This window comes from Tursiops truncatus, chromosome 1, assembly GCF_011762595.2.
Source record: "Tursiops truncatus isolate mTurTru1 chromosome 1, mTurTru1.mat.Y, whole genome shotgun sequence".
NCBI classification, from domain to species: domain Eukaryota; kingdom Metazoa; phylum Chordata; class Mammalia; order Artiodactyla; family Delphinidae; genus Tursiops; species Tursiops truncatus.
In genome coordinates this window covers 155,792,558-155,815,269 of record NC_047034.1, presented here as the reverse complement: position 1 = coordinate 155,815,269, position 22,712 = coordinate 155,792,558, and the positions used below count along the sequence as shown (strand labels likewise).

Genomic DNA, 22,712 nt, shown 5'->3' with positions numbered 1-22,712 from the left:
ATATTTCATATACTTACCAAATTTCTATTGTATAATGTTATAATTTTTACATTCAGATGTCAAATATATGTTAAAAGAACTCAAGGGTAGAAGATTGCTCTGTGTTTATAGTTATTCAGGTAGTTACTAGTTTCTGTTGCTCTTTCTTCATTCCTGATATTCTGAATTTTTTTGATATCATTTCACTTGGGTCAAGAAACTTTCTTAACAATTATTTTAGAGCAGGTCCACTGATAGTCAATGCTTTTAGTGTTCCTCATCAAAGGATATCCTTATGTCACCTTTATTTCAAAAGGTATATTCATTGTATATAGATTTATGAGTTTAACAGTTCTTTTTTCCCAGCACTTTAAAAATAGTTTCCTTTTTTTTTTAGCATCCAAGATTTCTGATGAGAAATATGCAGTGATAAGTAAAATGTTTTTCTCTGCCTGTTTTCGAGATGTTTTTCTTTGTTTTTAGTTTTCAGCAGTTTAATTATGAGTGTCTTAATGTGAATATCTTTAGATTTATCCTGTTTGGGGTTTGCTTATCTTAAATCTGCAGATATATATGTGTTTTTTCAAGCTTGTGAAGTTTTCAGCCATTATTTCTTCAAGTATTTTTTCTGTACTCTAGGGATTCTGATTACAAGAATGTTGTATTTTGATATGGCTCACAGATTTCTGAGGCACCATTCTTTTTTATCCCCTCAATCTTTTTTTCTCTTTCTTTTAAGATAAAGTGATTCTGTTGATCTATTTTCATGACTCTTTCCTCTCCATCTCTGTTTTGCTAATGAGCCCATGAATGAGAGATTGTTTTAGTTTTATTCATTATGCATTTTTTATTGTGGTAAAGTATACATAACAAAATTTACTATTTTACCCATTTTTAAGTGTTGAATTAATTGGCGTTAATAACTTTCACATTGATTTGTAAACCCTATCCATCTTCAGAACTATTCCATTATCCCAAACTGAAACTCTTTACCCATTAAATAATGACTATCCCGTTACCCCCTTGCCCCTCCCCCCAGCCCCTGGTAACCACTCAGTGAGTTCTTATTTTGGTTTTTTGATTTTTCAGTTTTAAAACTTTAATCTGTTTTTTCATTATATCTTCTGTTTCCTTGTTGAGACATTGGTCTTTCTGTTAGTTTTTCTGTCCTTAAGTTGTTTCAGAGTTTTAAATCTTTCTGTTTTCACTCAGTATATGTGTCCCATCATAGTACTATATTCAGATCTACCTTATTTGTGTGTGTGTGTCTATGGTGTTAAAATATACATAACATTTGCCATTTTAATCATTTTTAAGTTTAGTGGCAATAAGTATATTCAGAATATTAGGGAAACATCACCTCCATCTTCAGAACTTTCTACCTCATTCTTTGTAAAGTCTGCATAGAATTCCATAGTATAATGTGTATTAATAAATAACTTAATTGTTTCCCTGCATAGGGACTTCTTAATAAATTTTCATAGTTGGAAATTATGTGGCAAAAATGTCTATCCTGCATGTTGTTAAAAATAAGCTTTTATCTGTTACTTTGTTCCCAGGGACAGTTCTGGAAGTTAGGGTATTTGTAAAGGGTGTGTGTGTGTACGTGTGTGTGTGTGTGTGTGTGTGTGTGTGTGTTGGCTAAGATAAAGACCTTTATTGTATTATCAGTTGTTGCCATTTTGTTTTTAAAAAATTATATTAGGCCACTTCAGCGGGGTCTGTGCTGTGGCCGCAGGCAGACTGGCCTGCATGGGTCTGGTCCCTCGTGTCTGCGCTCTCAGGCTGTAAGCGGTCGATGGGATGGAGTGCTGCAGAGCAGGGTGTGGTGCCTGTCGTGGGGCTGGGGCAGCACGAGAGCCTGCCGAGAGGCTTGGGTATGGCGGGCGCCAGACCTGAGGCCTACCCCGCAGGGAGCAACCTGGTGCGGGCTATGGGGACGGAGTGGGGCAGCTGCCACGCTGAGCTGTGAGCCCTGCGCTTCCACTGCCGCTGCTTCGGCCCCTCGCGAAGCGCCGGGCAGCTCGGGAACATGGCCCTGGAGCAGCTCTGCTTGGTCCTCAAAGTGTTGTTAATAACAGTACTTGTAGTGGAAGGGACTGCTGTGGCCAGAAGGCCCAAGATGGAGAAAATATTGGAATCAAGCACATTCCTGCAACCCAGTGTGGGATTTGCGTTTGAACCAGCAATGGAGGTCATTTTGCTTCACCAAATTATCCTGACTCATATCCACCAAACAAAGAATGTATCTACATTTTGGAAGGTGCTCCATGTCAAAAAACAGAGTTGACCTTTGATGAACATTATTATATAGAACCATCATTTGAAAGTCAGTTTGATTACTTGGAAGTTCAAGATGGGCCGTTTGGTTTCTCACCACTTGTAGATCGTTGCTGTGGTGTGAAAAGCCCTCCATTAATTAGATCACCAGGGAGATTCATGTGGATTAAGTTAAGTTCTGATAAAGAACTTGAAGGACTGGGATTTCCAGCAAAATATTTGTTTATTCCAGATCCAGACTTTACCTACCTAGGAAATTGCCAGTTTGAGCTGTCAGAAGCTGACGGAATAGTACGTTCTAGTGAGGTAGAACAAGAGGAAAACAACAAAACCTGGCCAAGCAGTTGATTGCATATGGACGATTAAAGCTACTCCAAAAGCTAAGTTGACATGGAAAGTGGATCAAGGGACTTACTTCTATGGTGGCACACTGGTTAAGAATCCGCCTACCAATGCAGGGGACATGTGTTGGAGCCCTGGTCTGGGGAGATCCCACCTGCCGCAGAGCAACTAAGCCCGTGCACCACAACTACCGAGCCTGCGTTCTAGAGCCCGCAAGCCACAACTACTGAGCCCGCATGCTCTATGGCCTGTGAGCTACAACTGCTGAGCCCGTGTGCCACAACTACTGAAGCCCGCATACCTAGAGCCCGTGCTCCACAAGAGAAGCCAGAGAAGCCACTGCAATGAGAAGCCCTCGCACTGCAACAAAGAGTAGCCCCCACTTGCTGCAACTAGAGAAAGTCCACGCACAGCAACGAAGACCCAACGCAGCCAAAAATAAATAAATAAATAAATTAAAAAAAAGAGTTATATTCAAAGTGTATATATTTTATTTATTTTTATTTTTATTTTTTTGCGATACGCGAGCCTCTCACCGTTGTGGCCTCTCCCGTTGCAGAGCACAGGCTCTGGACGCGCAGACTCAGCGGCCATGTGGGATCCTCCCAGACCGGGGCACAAACCCGTGTCCCCTGCATTGGCAGGTGAACTCTCAACCACTGCACCACCAGGGAAGCCCAAAAGTGTATATATTTTAATTGTGTACATAGTATAACTTATCTGGGCTTACAATTTTATTTTTTGTTTATCAGAGTGATATATGATTATTTAAAATTTTGAATATTACATAAGTGCTTATAATTGAGATTATATATATATATCAACTCTTATGTAATTTATGCATACATATAGTTATTATATATTCCTGGTTTAAAGAGGTGCGTTTCAGGTGTATGTATGTCCTTTCAAAAAGGGAGCAGCTAATCTTTAAATAATTCTAAAACAGCATTTATAGAATCTCATTAGGTAAGAGTTTTACAGACAAATGATTGAGTTCATCCAGTTTCTCTAGCTAGGAAATTTTATATAGATTATCTTTTCCTCACTTTTGGAAAGAGAGAGCACATATAGACATATTTCAGAGATATTGTGTGTTCAGTTCCAGATCACTGTAATAAATCGAATATATCAATAAAGCAACTCACATGAATTTTCGGTTTCCTAGTGCATATGAAAGTTATATTTATACTGTATTATAATCTACTGTGTGCAATAGCATTGTATCTGAAAAAACGATATGCATACCTTAATTTTAAAATACTTTGTTGCTTAAAAATGCTAACCATTATCTGAGCATTCAGCAAATCATATTCTTTCTGGTGGAAGGGCCTCCTGCCTTGATGTTGATGGCTGCTGACTGAACAGGGTGGTGATTGCTAAAGATTGTGGCAACTGTGGCAATTTCTTAAAATAAGACAACAATTAAGTTTGCTGCATGAATTGACCCTTCCTTTCACAAACGATTTCTCTCTAGCATGTAATGCTGTTTGATAGCATTTTACCCCCAGTAAAATTTCAATATTGGAGTCATTCCTCTCAGACCCCATCACTACTTTATCAACTAAGTTTATATGATGTTCTAAGTCCTTTGTTGTTATTTCAAGTCTTCACAGCATCTTCACCAGGAGTAGATTTCTTCTCAAGAAACCAGTTTTTTGCTCATCCCTTAGGAGTTATAACCAACTCCTTGTTGATTATAATTTCATCATGAGATTGCAGAAATTCAATCACATTGTCAGGGTCCAATTCTAATTCTGTTTCTACCACATCTGCAATTACTTCTTCCACCAAAGTCTTAAACCCTTCAAAGTCATCCATGAAGGTTGAAATCAACTTCCTCCAAACTCCTGTTAATGTTGATATTTTGACCTCTTTCCATGAATCATGAATGTTCTTAATGACATCTGGAATGGTGAATCCTTTCCAGGAGGCTTCCAGTTGGCTTTGCCCAGATCCAGCAGAGGAAATCACTGTGTATTGCAGCTATAGCCTTATGAAATGTATTTCTTAAGTAATAAGACTTGAAAGCCACAGTGACCTCTTTATCCATGGGCTGCAGAATGAATGTTGTGTTAGCAGACACGAAACAACATTAATCTCCATTGGAGATCTTGAGTGACCAGGTGCATTGTCAGTGAGCAGTAATATTTTGAAAGGAATTTTTTTTTTCTGAGCAGTAGGTCTCGACAGTGTGCTTAAAATACTCAGTAAACCATCTTTTCAACAGATGTGCTGTCGTCTAGGCTTTGTTGTTGTATTTGTAGAGCACAAGCAGAGTAGATTTAGCATAATTCTTAAGGGCCCTTGGATTTTCAGAATGGTAAGTGAGCTTTGGCTTCAACTTCAAGTCACCAGCTACATTAGCCCCTACATGAGAGTCAGCCTGTCCTTTGAAACTTTGAAGCCAGGCATTGACTTCTCTAATTATGAAAGTCCTAGATAGCATCTTATTCCAGTAGAAGGCTGTTTCATCTATCTTGAAAATCTGCTGTTTAATGTAACCACCTTCATTAATTATCTTAGATCTTCTGGATAACTTTCTGCAGCTTCTACATCAATACTTGCTGCTTCACCTTGTACTTTGATGTTATGGAGATGGCTTCTTTCCTTAAAGCCCATGAGCCAACCTCTGCCAGCTTCAGTCTTTTTTCTGTGGCTTTCTCACCTCTCTCAGCCTTCACAGAACTGAAGATAGAGTTAGAGCCTTGCTCTGGATTAGGCTTTGGTTTAAGGGAGTGCTGTGGCTGCTTTGATCTTCTCTCCAGACCACTAAAACTTTCTCTGTATCAATAATAGGGCTCTTCTGCATTTCTATCATTCGTGTGTTCACTGGAGTAGCACTTTTTATTTCCTACAATTATTTCTCCTTTGCATTCACATCTTGGCCAACTGTTTGGTGCAAGAAGCCTAGCTTTTGCCCTGTCGGCATTTGACATGTCTTCCTCACTAAGCTTAATCATTTCTAGGTTTTGATTTAAAACGAGAGGTGTGTAGCTCTTCCTTTTACTTGAACACTTAGAAGCGATTGTTGGGTTATTAACTGGCCTAATTTCAATATTGTTGTGTCTCGGAACAGGGAGGCCTGAGGAGAGGGAGAGAGAGGGGGAGATGGCTGGTTAGTGGAGCAGTCAGAACACACACACTTATCAGTTAAATTCACTGTCTTTTATAGCTGCAGTTCATGACACCCTGAAAAGATTACAATGTTAATATCGAAGGTCACTGATCACAGATCACTGTAAAAATATAATAATAATGAAAAAATTGAAATATTGTGAGAATTACCAAAATGTGACACAGAGACAGAAAGTGAGAAGCTTTTGGAAAAAGGGTGCTGATAGGCTTACTTGATGCAGGATTGCCACAAATCTTCAATTTGTAAAAATCTCAATGTGTAAAGTGCAATAAAACAAGGTATACCTGTATGCATTTAACAAAAAGTTCATTTAAAATGACAAATAACTCTCATGTTTTTCTTTTTTAAAAAAATATTTATTTATTTTTGGCTGTGTTGGTTCTTCGTTGCTGCGCGTGGGCTTTCTCTAGTTGCAGCGAGCGGGGACTACTGTTCGTTGCAGTGCACGGGCTTCTCATTGCAGTGGCTTCTTCTGTTGTGGAGCACGGGTTCTAGGTGCGGACTTCAGTAGTTGTGGCACACGGCCTCAGTAGTTGTGGCTCACGAGCTCTAGAGTGCAGGCTCAGTATTTGTGGCGCATGGGCTTAGTTGCTCTGTGGCATGTGGGATCTTCCCGGACCAGGGATTGAACCCGTGTCCCCGGCATTGGCGGTGGATTCTAAACCATTGCGCCACCAGGGAAGTCCCAACTCTCATTTTTTTATAAGGTGAATGATCCAGAAATACTAAGTTTTCAATCTTGTTAGACATATTTTTATTGGTTTCTTTTTTACTGGTCTGTCAGATTATCTGGGATTAACATAACATGACACAGTAAATTAGGTGTGAGAACTAAAAACTATGAAAATTTAGTTAAAAATTATTTTTCAACTAAAAATAATTTTTTTTAGTGACACTTAAGTTTGATCCTTCTGGCCTCTACCTATATTATCTTGTTTAATATATTAAATGTTACACTAAAGTATAATTACATACAATCTTATTACCATACATTAATTGTGGCTTTGGAAAAAACACAGAAAACTTAGATTTTGTAAATGTCTTTCGTGATAGAAAAAGTTAGTGTGTTATCACTAAAGGAACTAATATTTTAATTTCAATTAAACTTGAACTGACTGGGCTTGCTTTTAAGTTATTCTTTAAATAGAAGTGCTTGATCATGTCTGGTTAGTTCTATGAGATACTCTCTCTTAAGAAATTTTAAATATTTAAATCATATTTTCTTTCTAATATATATGCATGACAGCCGTTATTGGGCAGTGATGAATACACTCAACGATCCGTACAGTTTGGTGCTGCTGCCTAAGGGGCCAGTAGTTGTACCCAGAATTGATTTTATACCATTAGTGCTAATGTCAACACGGTAAAAATACATGGAATGTCTTAGTATTACTGTGAAAATAGTTTTGACTTTGGGGGACTCCTGAAAGGATTCTGGGACCCTTATGGTCTAAGAACCACATGTAGAGAACCACTGCTTCTGGGGTTTTATTTTTCAGAGGTTTCTTAGATGGCGGCAGATATTTGTAGGCTGAGTAATCTTTGTTTGCCTTTGTTTTTTCATTCCACAGATACTTTGAAGCTAGACATCAGTTAACTTTTCAATGTTTTGTCAATATATGATTTAGGAGATTTCTTCGGATTGATTTTTACTTTTTTGGGTTGTGGCAGTTTGCACCTTGATTGATGTCAGGGATCCGAGGTTTTTACTTTTACCTTAAATAATTGAAGAAAACTTTTATTTGTTTTAAGTTTTATAATTTACAACTTTGTATTTGTTGTAGATATTAGGAAGCAGTGAAGATATTTCCCTTGAGGGATATCACGAATTTTATTATTATTTTTTTGTTTTTTGCTTTTGTTTTTTTCTGGCCGCAACTGTGTGGCCTGTGGGATCTTAATAACAGTGAATATTTTTTGTTTTGTTTTGTTTTGTTTTGTTTTGGCCATCTGACATGTGGGATCTTAGTTCCCCGACCAGGGATTGGACCCTCGCCCCCTGCATTGGAAACTTGGAGTCTTAACCACTGGACTGCCAGGGAAGTCTCATGAATTTTATAATAAATGTTCCTGAGCTTCCAAATGAGGAACCAAATTTATACATCATTTTGGAGTAGAAAATTTGATGACAAAAGTATAGCTAAACAGTTTCAAACATATTATAAAGAATCACGGGAGCACATATTTTCCTTCTTCCTTAGTTTATGTTTCAGGGTAAATGCAGCATTCTATCAATACATATTCAGATTGAAAGGGAGACATTGTCCACCTATTCAAAAATGACTTTTCTTTTTCCTTTTTAAATCTGGATAGCTTAATTTTCTCCTTAGCTGTTGTGAAAAAAGTCATAAAAGAAGTTATTTTAGGACGATAGCTTTTCACAGTTGAGTCTGATTTTTATTTGAAGTTTTTTCTCAGTGATGACTGAGAATCTATACTCTGTCTATATTTGGTGATAAATATTGTCCATTTTATTTATAAGGTTTTTGTAGCTATTTGAACAAATGTCTTTTCCATTAAAATATGCATGTTAATTAAGCAGTGAAATGATACATTCTGTGACTCTTTAGTAATACATTTCTATTGTCTGAGTTCAATATAATTCTGAATTTGGAATTAATTCAGTTGCTTCAGTTCATAGAATTATGAATTTGTAAAATCCAGCTTACTTCAGTTGTTTCTTTTGTTTTTAAAATTAATTAATTTTTGGCTGTGTTGGGTCTTCGTTGCTGCGTGTGGGCTTTCTGTAGTTGCGGCGGTTTGAGGTTACTCTTCATTGTGGTGTGCGGGCTTCTCATTGCAGTGGCTTCTCTTGTTGCGGAACACAGGCTCTAGGCACGCGGGCTTCAGTAGTTGTGGCATGCGGGCTTAGTAGTTGTGGGTCATGGGCTCTAGAGCACAGGCTCAGTAGTTGTGGTGCATGGGCTTAGTTGCTCCATGGCATGTGGATTCTTCCCGGACCAGGGCTCGAACCCGTGTCCCCTGCATTGGCAGGCGGGTTCTTAACCACTGCGCCACCAGGAAAGTCCACTTAAGTTGCTTCTAATTGTAACTTTGGTGACAGCACGTGAGATACTAATTACAAACACTAAGTATACTTATAGTAAGTTGATAGTGAGTCAGTTTTGTTTTGTTGGAGAAATCGAGCCCATTTAAGTTTTAGTTCATGTCAAAGTAATTTTAGTGGAAATAATTATTATATTTTACTTTACATAAATTTTAGAATGAATAAAAATGTGAAAGGAGTGCGGATTTGATTCCATTTTAAGGGAAGACTTGTCAATATCTTAAGTCATTTAATTGGGAAAAAAGCACCTAAGGAGAGAGAATGAGGTCTACTTTTTTAGTGTCTTCATCAAGTTTTCAGTCTCCGTTACACCAATTTGAGTTTTTAGTTTATGCCTAGCTTGAAGGGAATTGTGAGCATCAAGTTTGAGAGGCTGGAGAGAACTTTTAGGGTATTGTAGACCAACTTCATTCATTTATATGGGTTGAAGAATTTGAACCACGGAAGAGTTAAGTTTCTAGTTTAAGGTCTGTTAGTGAATTAGAAGCAGAGTAGCATCTAGAAAGAAACTCTACTGATGCTAACAGTCTTTCTTGAGACCTATTACATATTTGACAGCAAATATTTTCCACATCTAACTACATACTTATATTTTGTTTACTCTGTACAGTCAGTCTTCACTTTGCAGGCTTCTGATATGCTCGAATTTCTGTTGGTATAGTTTAGTTAAAAAACACCGGTCACCTAACAATACAGTTCAACTGTCATTTACTGTGGTATGTTAACTGAATAATTGTGTAGTGTATAAACTTTGATGCTCGCTCTTCAGTTCACAAATCACTACATATATCAATAGATAGATGCCCATAATAATTGGTGACCAATCACATTACTTCTCTCAAAGTCTGTTGGAGGTTGGTCACTGTGCGTCTGTTATTCATTTTTTGTACAGATAGCAAAGTTTACAGATGTGTTACCTCTTTGTTTTCCAATGATAAATTCATGTGACATTTTACAAAACTGGACAATCAAAGGAGAGAGTTGACCAACAAAGATGGAAGTTCATCAAAGAAATGAAAGGTGATAATACTAGATCTGAAAAATTGGATGTTATAGAAGATTTGAAAGTAGTGGCAGGTAGTGAAGATAGGACAAGTACTTTTCCTGTATGAAGGTTTGGTATGAACTGTATTGAAAACATGAGATGAATATAAAAAATAAGGTAAAATTGCTTCAACATCATATAGTTTAAATTGTAATAGAAACAGATCTCAATCAGTTTGGCTAACATTCATGCCAAGCTGCATTGAAAGAAAACTAATTACAAGGAGACTGAAGAAATTTTCATTACCAGTAAAGGCTGGTTTCATTTCAGAATCAGCATGCTGCTAGAGCAGATAGGGATGCTGCTGTGAATTTTACTCCCAGATTCCAAAGATTAGTTGAGCAAATAATTGATCATCAACTATTTAATGTGGGATAGGTCTGTTTTGGAAGGCAGTCTCATCAGTAATTTATGTGACGGAAGACAGGATCATGAAGTGGTCATAAGGTGGAGAATATAGATATAAAGTCTGAGGAACTTAGTAAAGGCAAATTTATGAACATAAATGAAGAAAAGTGATTGTGACAGAAAGGATGAAAATGTCTCAGAGGAAGTGACTGGAAAAAATATCACGTTAAAGGAACTCTTGGAAGTATATGACAAGATTGAAAGGGCAAAGGATAAAATGTTGCATGTCCAACCAAACTTGGAAAGATTTATGACATTTTGCCAAGGCTTGGAAGAGATACTTATTCTGTATCATAAGTTATATGAGGAAAAGAAGGAGGTAAGCACTGTCTTACTTTCTTGGTAAGGTTTTTACAAAGAAACAAAATACTGATTCTCAATGTTTCTTATGTTTTAAATTATAAAATAGTAAATATTACACAGTATTCTTCATTTCTCTATACATTTTAACTGACAGTAAAAGAGTCTTAAACAGAACAATGTAATTTTTTCCCTTTAATTATTCAGATTGCTTTGCTTGATTTCAGATTGCAAAGTCATTTTTGTGGTCCTGTACTACAGTGCAAAGTGAGCACTTCCTGTATAAAAAGTATGTTTTTCCCATAAGAAATTTGTTATGTTTTCCAAGTTGATAAAATGATTATAAAGATTATCAATATGAATAAATTTGAAGCTTTAAGTAAAGGATGTTTGAATTGGAGTAGCAATAGGGAAAAAAGACTAGCATTACAATTGTGGGGTTGAGGGAAGAGGACTGGACATTTAATTTGGAGTGGTCTGTTGCAAGCATAAAAACTATTTGATGCTCCTGCTTAATTTTTGTGATTCTTGCAAATTTTAAAGTAAACTGAGGATGTTTAAGTTTTTAATATAAAATGAGTTTTAAATACTTATTAACTAGTAAAAGTAATTCTTTTGTTCAGCAAACATTTATTGATCTTCTGTATGTTAGGCATTGTTGTTGTAGGTGCTAGGCTTACAGCAGTATGGGACAGACACAGATCTCTCTAGACTAGAATATACTTTAACTTTCTTCCTGCTTTGAACTGGTAAGAACAGATACTACACTTGATCTTAGCCGAAAGGCCGAGAAGTGATTCCCTGCTTTGAAAGATGTGGAATCTCTAATTCTTTATGAGTCTTGATTTCATTTAGGTTCTGTTGAAAGAAACTAACTATTTTTACTTTTTGTATAACTTTAAAGGCTTTTGTGTAGACAGTGTTTATTGTTCCTTTTTTAGATAGTCTCCAAAATGGGGTTACAACTCCAGGTTTATATAACCCCTGTCGATGGGATATTTCATGATACAGCTTCAGAGATGTGGATGGGTACTTGATTTCTTATAGAATCCCCAACTTGGGAGTAAAGTTTTTATAGTTGCTGTCATAGACGCATCTGTAGGTGTAGAGCTGGGAAAGAGTTGTGAATTCTGCCTTGTTCAGGAGGTTGGATGTTTGTGGATTATGTGAGATTATGGCATCGTTAAAGAGTTGTAACTTTAGTTTAGACATTAGCTATTGATTTTAAGACTGGAGAAGCTTAAACACTGCACAGTGGTCTAGAGAGATGAAACTACGTGATGGATTGGGTGAGCTGTAGGTCATTAGCTAGAGTATTTGCTTTGGGAATGGGGATGTAATGGGTATATGAAGGCAGGAAAAGATGAAGCAGTAGAGGAAGTAGGGCCAGACTGTGGAGGGTCAGAAGTTTGGGCTTTTTTCTGGGGAGCCTTTTTCACAGCGCTATGTGTGTGTACTTTTAAACTCTCAGTACCTCCATTTCTTCACCTACAAAATAGAGGTGTTAACAGTACTTACTTGATGAGATTTTGAGGAGGTTAAATCGAATTAAGTCATGTAAAGTGCTTGAAAAAGACCAGACACAGGGTAAGGTTCTTGCTAAGTATTGACCACTAATCATTATGGTTTGTGAACCATTGCATCAGGTAATCTAAAAAATTCTGTAATCAGGCAGTTGATAGAAATGATAATCACAAATGGTTAATAACTATATGGAAAGATGCTTCAAAATTATGAAAATGAAAGCAATTAAATGTAAATAAAACAGCAAAATGCAAATTTAAATGAGATAACATCTTTTTCCTACCGAATTGAGGATGGTGAATAAAACTCCATGCCAAATGGTGGAAAAGTTCTATAATATTATATTTGGAAAAAATATCTGATCACAGAACTCTTTTTTCTTAGGGCCCCTTGAAGGTTTTGCATAACAAATAATGAGAAATGCAAAGTTATGATATTCACTTTATATAAAAGATACTGAGAGATTATACAACACAATGTGCTATGGCCTATAGGTATCCCACGATAAAAAAGATTTATCTAGAAAGTGATACTGACACATACATAAGTTAACTGTGCCATAAGTGACTGTAAATGAAATGTGAATCAAGTGCTACAGAGAAGGAGTCAAGAATTCTAAATGGGTTATCAGAAAAGGCCTTATTGAAGAGCTGTATTTTAAAGAAGCACTGGAGAGAATTCCCTGGTGGTCCAGTGGTTAGAACTCCACACTTCCACTGCTAGTGGCTCCGATTAAATCCCTGGTTGGGTAACTAAGATCCTGCAAGCTGCGCGGCGCGGCAGAAAAAAAAACAACAAAAAAACCCAGCAGTAGCATTGGAATTTTATCAGATAGAAGTCATTCCCAGTAGAAGGAAAACAATATGAGAATGGTATGATGAGAACTTTGGGTAGGAGTAAGAAATAACCTTACTCCATAGAGTAATTTTCAGAGCACGAATCTTCCTTCTTGCCATCTCCTTCATTTTTTTTTCTTAGGATAAAGTCCAGTGTCTAAACATGACTAATACTTAGGGTGACCAAACTGAGACTTTTTTTTCTTTGCTTTTATTTTTTTGGCTGCACCCTGTGGCATGCCAGATCCTTGTTCCCCGACCAGGGATCAAAACCTGCGCCCCCTGCATTGGAAGCGGGGAGTCTTAACCACTGGACTGCCAAGGAAGTCCCAAACTGAGACACTTTTGAGAGTGAAAGGGAGCACATTAACAATTACATGGGGATGATAGACCTAAGCTGAGATGCTTTTGGCTAACTGGAATATGTGGTCACCCTGTCTATGAAGAATGTCCAGTGTTTGGCCCATGATTTGTCATCAGCTTTATTTTACAGTGCTGACCTGCTTTACTGCCAGAATTCTTATCCACCTAGTCTTTCTGAATTTTGAATTCTCTATTTTATCTCCTGCTAAGAACCTTTACATTTGCTGTTCTTTTCTTGAACCTTCTCTCCCATCTTTTCACCTGTTTTAATTCTTAGTCATCCTTCAGATCTTAAATTACAGAACAGTGTTTCTTTGTCTCTCCTGACCTCCTGTATAGGTTAGCTCATCATGGAGAGTAGTGGTTTATCTAAAACCCTAAGATGTGTTGGAAATATAACTGATAGTCTTACTACTGATCAGTTGAAGAGAATGGAGGAAAAGTTTTGAGAGTTCTTGTTTGACTTCCAGGGTGTTGGGGCTACTACTAAAATGAAAAAAGGTGAAAAGAGTAGGTTTTAGAGAAGAAGATGCTGAAGCACATTTGATAGTTTTCAGTATCTGCTTAATCATTGAAAAATCCACCTTCAGCTCCCTCAACTGTTTTATAGCTATTGGTCTATTGTTTAGTTTTCATTGAATAAATTTATCATATAAACTCTCAAATTGTTACAGATATTAAAACCAGTTTGAGAAAAGTGTTTATGGTATTAGGCATTCTAGCAATTATGTCCAGGGAATTTGTGAAGACTTTTTTTTTTTTTGCGTTACGCGGGCCTCTCACTGTTGTGGCCTCTCCTGTTGCGGAGACGCGCAGGCTCAACGGCCATGGCTCACGGGCCTAGCCGCTCCGCAGCATGTGGGATCTTCCTGGACCGGGGCATGAACCCGTGTCCCCTGCATCGGCAGGCGGACTCTCAACCACTGCGCCACCAAGGAAGCCCAAATTAACTTTTTTAAAATAAAATAAAAATTATTGGTTTAGGATCCAATAAGTTTCTTTTTTTTAAAAAATTATTTTATTCTTGGCTGCATCGGGTCTTAGTTGCGGCATGTGGGATCTTCATTGCGGTGCGTGGGCTTCTGTCTAGGTGTGGTGTGTGAGTTTTCTCTGTCTAGTTGTGGCACGTGGGCTCTGTAGTTTGCAGCATGCGGGCTCTGTAGTTGAGGCATGTGGGCTCAGTAGTTGTGGCATGTGGGCTTAGTTGCCCCATGGCATGTGGGATCTTAGTTCCCCAACCAGGGATTGAACCTCCGTCCCCTGCATTGGAAAGTGAACTCTTTACCACTGGACCACCAGGGAAGTCCCAATAAATTTCTAACTGTGATTTTTTTTTTTTTTTGGCCACACCACGTGGCACGTGGGATTAGTTCCCTGACCAGAGATCGAACCCGGGCCTCCTGCAGTGGAAGCGCAGAGTCCTAACCACTGGACAGCCAGGGGATTCCCTCTAACTGTGATTTTTTAAATGTTTAATTTTTTTTCTGCAGGTGGCTGTGGGTGGTGTTTATCAATTCACAGTATATTGGGATTTTTAATTCCTCCAGGGTTAGGGAACTTCAGTGTTCTGTTTTTTAAGTAAAAATATAGTTTATCCCCAATGCTTAATTTTTGAAATACAGAGGGCTGAAACATTTGCCCAGTGCTTTCCTTTTATTTTAAGCAGTGGACACATTTTTACAAGTGAAATGTTGTAATGAACCCTAATTTTTAAAACAAGGGAAGATATCTTTTATTAGTGTAATCATATTGCTCACATTTACTGTATATTTACTTTGCTAAGTACCATGCTAAATGCTTTTCATTTAATCATCCTAACAATCCTGGGAAGTGTAAGTATCACTATATATATATTTTGTGGGTAAGGAAATTTGAAAGTAAAAACCTTAAAGTTATTTATTTTATAAGTTTAAATATGAACAGTTATATGTTTTGAATGGGTAGAACCTATGAGACTATTTTGATAACTAAAAATGAACCGGTAATTTTTTGTCCTAAATTAATATCTATATTCATTTATTTTTTTAATTTTAAGTTTTGTAGTACTGAGAAAATCCTTGCCCATACAAAATATTTATTATGGATTTTTAAAAAAATATTTACTTATTTGGTTGCACCAAGTCTTAGTTGTGGCAAATGGGCTCCTCAGTTGTGGCTCCAGGGCTCCTTAGTTGCGGCATGTGGGGTCCTCAGTTGTGGCATGTGAACTCAGTTGTGGCATGTGAACTCAGTTGCGGCATGCATGTGGGATCCAGTTCCCTGCGTTGGGAGCTCGGAGTCTCATCCACTGCGCCACCAGGGAAGTCCTGAAGTCAGCTTTGCTTTTAAGTCCAATTAAATCTTTCATGAAACTTGAGCGATGAGTAGTACATTAATTTCAAAGCTAAATTACTATTTGTATCTGATTTCTTATTTATAAATATACAGGCTGGACAAGAAGCACCCAAACATATTTAGCGAAATCACTATATTGTAACAAAGCTAAGTCTTATTACTTGTACATTTGTTGACACCCCATTGGTTAGATTATAGGCCAAGCAGGTGTTCTGGAGTCCTGATGGAGTCCATAATTGAGAGTGATGTTAGTGTGACCTGCTTGGGCAATGTTAAGTGAGTAGTCACCAGCAGGTTTGAATTAAAACAAATAAAAACTCAAAAAAACACACACCCCAATCAAAAAATGGGCAGAAGATCTCAATAGACATTTCTCCAAAGAAGACATATACATGGCCAACAGGCACATGAAAAGATGCTCAACGACACTAATTATTAGAGAAATGTGAATCAAAGCTACAATGAAGTATCACCTCACACCAGTCAGAATGGCCGTCCTCAAAAAGTCTACAAATGATAAATTCTGGAGAGGGTGTGGAGAAAAGGGAACCCTGCTACACTGTTGGTGGGAATGTAAATTGGTACAGCCACTATGGAGAACAGTATGGAGGTTCCTTAAAAACCTAAAAATAGAGCTATCATATGATCCAGCAGTCCCACTCCTGGGCATGTATCTGGAAAAAACCAATAATTTGAAAATATACATGCACCCCAATGTTCACTGCAGTACTATCTACAATAGCCAAGACATGGAAGCAACCTAAATGACCATCAACATATGAATGGATAAAGAAGATGTACATGTATACAGTGGAATATAACTCAGCCATTTTAAAAAAAGAATGAAATAATGCCATTTGCAGCAACATGGATGGACCTAGAGATTATCTTACTAAGTGAAGTAAGTCAAAGATAAATATCATATGATATCACTTATATGTGGAAACAAAAAGAATGAAACAAATAAACTTATTTGCAAAACAGAAAGAGACTCACAGACTTCAAAAACAAATTTAAGGTTACCAAAGGGGAAAGGTGGGTGGGAGGGATAAATTAGGAGGTTGGGATTAACATACATACTACTATATATAAAATAATCAACAAGGACCTATTGTATAGCACAGGGAACTCTACTCAATACTCTGTAGTAACCTATATGGGAAAAGAATTTGAAAAAGAATAGATATGTGTATATGTATAACTGAGTCACTTTGCTGTACACCTGAAACTAACACAACATTGTAAATCAACTATACTCCAATATAAAATAAAAAGGATTTTTAAAGAAGAAAAAAACAACAACAAAATCAAAATGAGTCAAAGACAGACTCTCCCCTAATTGATGCTCTGCCTTATCAAGAAGTTCAAATACATAAAGAGTTAGCACTAAAATGAGGTAACCTCATCACACAGGAAATTGTACTTGAGGGACTTCATTGTATTAAACATATTATTTATTTAACACATTTGAATGTATATTTTAAAAATTATTCTTTAAAAAATACTGGTATATGCCCACATAACAACTCCCTGTTAATCTTGTTTCAGTAGTGCCTTTTGGTTTTTAATACCTAAACTTTATAGAAGTATTTTTCTCAATGTGTTTTTAAAACAGCTTAATAGAGATGTAATTCATATGTCATGCAGTTCACCCATTTAAAGTGCATAATTCAGTAGCTGTATTTTCACAGTTGTGCAGCCACATCAACGTTAGAACATTTTCATCACCAGAAAAAAGAAAGGCAGTATTGTAGAAAAAGTGCATTATCTTCAAACACTTGGATCCCCTTCTTTCTTTTTTTCTTACATATTTTACTTTATTTTTAAAAATTTTATTGGAGTATAATTGCTTTACAATGTTGTGTTTCTACTGTACAGCAAAATGAATCAGCTGTACATATACATATATCCCCTCTTTTTTGGATTTCCTTCCCATTTAGGTCACCACCGAGGACTGAGTAGAATTCCCTGAGCTGTACAGTAGGTTCTTATTAGTTATCTATTTTATATGTAGTATCAATAGTGTATATATGTCAATCCCAATCTTCCAATTCATCCTACCACCCTCGGATCCCTTTCAGTGCAGACAAGTGCTTTCATTCTTTGGCTTGCAGTCACATCTCCCATTTCCCTTTTATTCTAGAACATAGCTCATTGAGTGGAATGGTAGGTAGAATAACCTTTACAATTTCTTTTCTTTGCTTTCCTTTTCAGTGTTCATATCATTGAATTCAGTTATGTTAAATGTGTTTAATGAATCACCTGCACTATAATTTTTTATTTTCTCTTTTTGTTTGCTTTTGGAAACTCTGACATTTCACCAGGATGTATCTTTTTTTTCGCTTTCTCTTTGTTATTTGGTGGACCCATTCAATCTCAAATATTAATTTATTTAGTTCAGGGAAATTTTCTTCTATTATTTCACCTGTCTATTGTTCTCTTCTTTGGATTTGCCTTTGAGATTTCTGTTACACCTAATCGTTTAATCTTCCATGTTTTCATATAAAGTATCTTCCAACTCTTTGACTTTTTGTTTTTTGGAAACTGATTGAGAACTCTGTCGTTAGCTTGGCCAGTAAGATTTTTATTTTTGCTGCCATTTTCTTGTTTCCAAATATTTTCTCATGTCTCCTTTTCATGGCCCATCTAAATATTTTCTGATGTTTAGTTTTTTGTATCAGTAGCCTCTCAGATATCTCAGATACCACTTAAAATATTTTTTAGAAGTTCGTTTTCTGTAAATTGTTTCCTTCTGGAGTGGTTATTCTGTTAATTCACCTTGAGCCTTCTCTTTCCCATAGTTAATTTCTTTCAGAAACCTGGAATCCTCGGTTGTCTGTTCACATTTATGAGTGTTAGCTAGCTGTCGTGTTGTGTTTCATCTGTAGTTACGTAGGTAGTTCTTTTTCCCTGAAGTTTTTCCCTTGAATGGGGAGATTTCACTCTAGCTTAGTAGGCAAGGTTTATCACAAAGCTGACTTGTTTCTGTTTTTGCCTCATTGATGAGTAGTAGGTAGAGAAGCAGGAGATTGGAATGCTCAAACTTGCCAAAGTGAGGAGACCTTTGAAGACTAGGAGTGAAACATACTAGTAGTGTCTTTATTAGCTTCTGGGTGGAGTTGCCGCTGCTTTACTTTTTTCCCCCCATGTCTGTTTTAAAGGCCTGAAATTACGTCAGACTTGGCTCTGCTTCTGTCTTGGGCCCTAACATACTCAAAAAGGAACCATTCCTGTAATATGGCTTACTTTCATTTAAAGAGAAGCAGAGGGACTTCTCTGGTGGTCCAGTGGTTAAGAATCTATCTTGCAATGCAGGGGACGCTGATTTGATCCCTGGTCAGGAAACTAAGATCCCACATTCCACAGGGCAACTAAGCCTGCGCACCGCAATTAAGAGCCCGAGTGCCACAACGAAAGATCCCGCGTGCTGCAACTAAGACCCGACGCAGCCAAAAAATAAATAAATATTAAAGAGCAGCAGACTTCTGGCTTTAGCCTAAGAGCAAAACCTATTGATGCTGGTTGTTCTGTTTAGTTATTATTTTTTTAATTAATTAATTTTGGTTGTGTTGGGTCTTCAGTGCTGCACGCGGGCTTTCTTTAGTTGCCTCAAGCAGGGGCTACTCTTCGTTGGGTGTGTGGGCTTCTCATTGCAGTGGCTTCTCTTGTTGCAGAGCACGGGCTCTAGAGTGTAGGCTCAGTAGTTGTGGCGCATGGGCTCAGTAGTTGTGGCTTGCAGGCTCTAGTGCACAGGCTCAGTAGTTGTGGCACACGGGCTTAGTTGCTCCGCAGCATGTGGCATCTTCACGGACCAGGGCTTGAACCCGTGTCCCCTGCATTGGTAGGCAGATTCTTAACCAATGCGCCACCAGGGAAGCCCTGTTCTGTTCAGTTTTGATTAGAAGTTTTACATAGTTCTTAATAATAAGTGTTGTTAGTAAGTTCTCAGTAAGTGTTGGCTGTGTTTATTATTATTATTATTACAAAAGTATATGATCCTCTGTATTTTGTGATAGGAAAGTGATTTTTGAAAAATAAGTAGCTTTTTTGAATCACTTTTTTGTACACCTGAAACCTTGTAAACCAACTATACTTCAGTTTTTTTTTTTTTTTTTGCGGTACGCGGGCCTCTCACTGTTGTGGTCTCTCCCGTTGCGGAGCACAGGCTCCAAACACGCAGGCTCAGCGGCCATGGCTCACGGGCCCGGCTGCTCCGCGGCATGTGGGATCTTCCCGGACCAGGGCACGAACCCGTGTCCCCTGCATCGGCAGGCGGACTCTCAACCACTGCGCCACCAGGGAAGCCCTATACTTCAGTTTTTTAAAAAAACCTTAAAAAAATAAAATAAGTAGCTTTTTTATAGTGAGGGCATGTATTTATGTCTTCATTTTTGGGTTGCGGGCTTTGGCCTGAGAACCCGTTTTATTCATTCTGAATTTTACTTTACTCTGTTTGGTGGTGTTTTTGTTCATGTTGTTGTGAATTCATATACTTTGGGTTGAAGATTACAGCTCTAAGGAGAGCAAGGAGGGACACTAAAGGGTATGAATGAAGGATATGATAATAATGTTACTTTTTCTTTTTTTGCTTTTTCAGTTTGAGCAGAAAACTGGTGCAGTTTTTGATGAAATTGTAGAGAACTGTAAGTACCGTTCTAGAAAGAAACCAGTCATGTCTTTAGATAGATAATAAATACGTCTAGAGAAAACATTAATCTGTAACAGTGATTAGTTAGGGCTAATTAATGTGATGGTCCAATTTGATTTAAGTTTAGATCTTATCACACTTTGTTAGTATTTTAATAAAGTTAATCTGAATCGTAAGAATCTTACTCTTTTCTTTAAATATTTTATTCTCATAGTTATTAATGTTGAAATATAGCCATGCTTTGTGTGTGTGTGGATCATATTGAACTTATCACTCAGTAAAGGTTTCTACTTTGTTTACAGGGTCTCTTAATTTTCTCTTCATATTTTTTCCATTGTTATATGGTTTTCTTAAAAGAAACTTTGTTTCTTAGATTATAAAAGTAATACATTCTATTTTATAATACAAAAATGAATAAAGCAGAAAATAAAAGCCTTTACCATTCTCCAAGGAGAATCAGTTTTAAACATGTAATATATATCTTTCCAGACTTTTTTCTATGAATGTAAATGTATATCTCTATGTGATGGGAGGGGATTTATGTATCCTGTGAACGTTGTTCTTGCTTTTTTCATACAACTGCCTAGATATAGTCTGTGTCAGTGGATATGGAGCTATTGCATCCTTTCTAGTGGGTACTCAGTATTTTATTGTATGGCTGTACTATAAGTTAATCAGATTCCTCTTTTACATGTGTGTGTATTATTTTCAACTTTTTACTATTATAAACAATATTAAGTATGCATTTCTATACACATCTTTGTCTACTTGCTGAAGTGTTTTTGTAGGATAAATTCTAAGGATAGACTTTTTCTTCCAGTTTTATTGACATATAATTGACATACTGTTTTGACTTACATACATCGTGAAATGATTACCTCAGTAAGTTTAGTGAATCTAACAATAGAATTGATGAATCATCAAAGGATGTTCATGCAGTTGTTTATGAAGGATAAATTTTATCATCTAGAATTCCTGAGTCAAGGAGAATGTTCATTTCTTTTGTTTTTTGTTTACTTTCACCAGAAGGATCTGTGAGTACCTTCTTTCTCTTTGGAATTAGTTTGTTTATATTTTTTGAGTGATAACAGTTTTCAAACTACATGTTGAGAAGTAACTAGCTCTCCTGATCCTCGTTGGGTTTAGTTATTGAATATCCTTTCTGTTGCATTTAAGCAAGAAAAGTAGACTCTTGCTCACTTATCCAGAAAAACACTTCAGAAGTATATTGGGGGATTTCACAGAATTTAGGGAGGAGGTAAAGAACAAATTTCCCCCAGGGAACTCAGTCTAATGTGATTGTGGGCCTGTTGTCTCTAGTACTGCCAGAAAGCAGTTATGCTCCAATGACTTTTAGTCGTTATTTTTATCCATTTTAGATTTTAAGTTCCTAGGAAGAAGATTATGATTGGGCCAGCTTGCATCCGATGTTTATCTTTGAACCAGTCATCTGTGGTCAGGGGTAACAGATCAAAAAGTAAAACATGGGGCTGTTAGAAGGTATCCCTCAGCCATTATGTCTCACTTTTAGCAAATAAATTTTGATTTCCTGCTTCTGGATATGCCTTTGCTCAAGCCTGTATACTAGTAATAGAAATTAATCAAATAGCTTTCTAATGATGGTTTTAATCTGATGCTTTATTTGTTAAAGATGTTGCAGTAACAACAATCTTAAAGTGGTAGCAGAAATCTTAAGGCAGTAACCAAGCTGCTATACAATGGGTCTGTACACACAACATTTGGGGTTTATGTTTCTGGTGCCTGGTGCTTTTTTTGCTTCATCCCTGCAAACATTTTTAGGCTGGAGATTTACAAGCAGGGGATTTTATACCAAATATTAAGTGCAAATGGTGTGGTAAAGATTACCTTTATCTCCCCCTTTCTGGTAGTTTATAATTAAGGGGCTGTTGAAGGCAGAGAAGTGACTAGCTTGGAAGAGGAGACTGGCCTCCCTCCGTGAAGGGAACTCAGGAACACAGACACCTATTCAGGAGAGATAAGGGCAGACTGCTACATAGATGGTATTCAGGAAGTGCTTGATTCCAAAGATGGTCATTTGAGGCCTACCATTTTGTCTTGATGTCGATGTACAGAAAAAAGGAAATTCACTGTTTCTCAGGCAAGTGCATCAAAATGTTTTGTGTAATACCAGACTTACCATATGTTCATTGCCCAAGACCACCAGGACGTGCGGCTTCACATATTTGGTTTTATAGATCAAGTTCGGCCCTTCTAGGGCACAATCCTTCTGAAACTTTCAGCAGACTATAGTGTCTGCTAATTGTTGGGACGCATAAACTGATAGAATGTAACTCCATCAGTGAGGACTTTGGGAAATTTTGTTTAAACATGAAAAAGCTGAATTGATTTTACAAATATGTAGTGTTTTCGGTGAAAGGGATTTAAAAGAAAAAAGCCTTCAATATTTTATGCAAATCAAAAGAGAGAGT

General features: G+C 37.1%; 1 protein-coding gene and 1 pseudogene across 6 annotated transcripts in view; one reads left to right on the top strand and one right to left on the bottom strand.

Annotated features, from left to right (window-relative positions):
* ZMYM4 (zinc finger MYM-type containing 4) overlaps positions 1–22,712 on the top strand; it is a 174,458-nt gene that overhangs the window by 53,064 nt on the left and 98,682 nt on the right. For 5 of the 6 annotated variants that reach the window (XM_033838187.2, XM_073792104.1, XM_073792119.1 and 2 more), the window contains one exon: positions 20,212–20,257. The exons of the other annotated variant lie outside the window; for it this stretch is intronic. In XM_033838187.2, the coding sequence (XP_033694078.1) occupies positions 20,212–20,257 (46 nt within the window). Of the gene's footprint in view, positions 1–20,211; positions 20,258–22,712 lie in introns of those variants that run through there. 6 annotated transcript variants of the gene reach the window in all.
* LOC117309998 (U2 spliceosomal RNA) lies at positions 11,243–11,355 on the bottom strand (annotated as a pseudogene).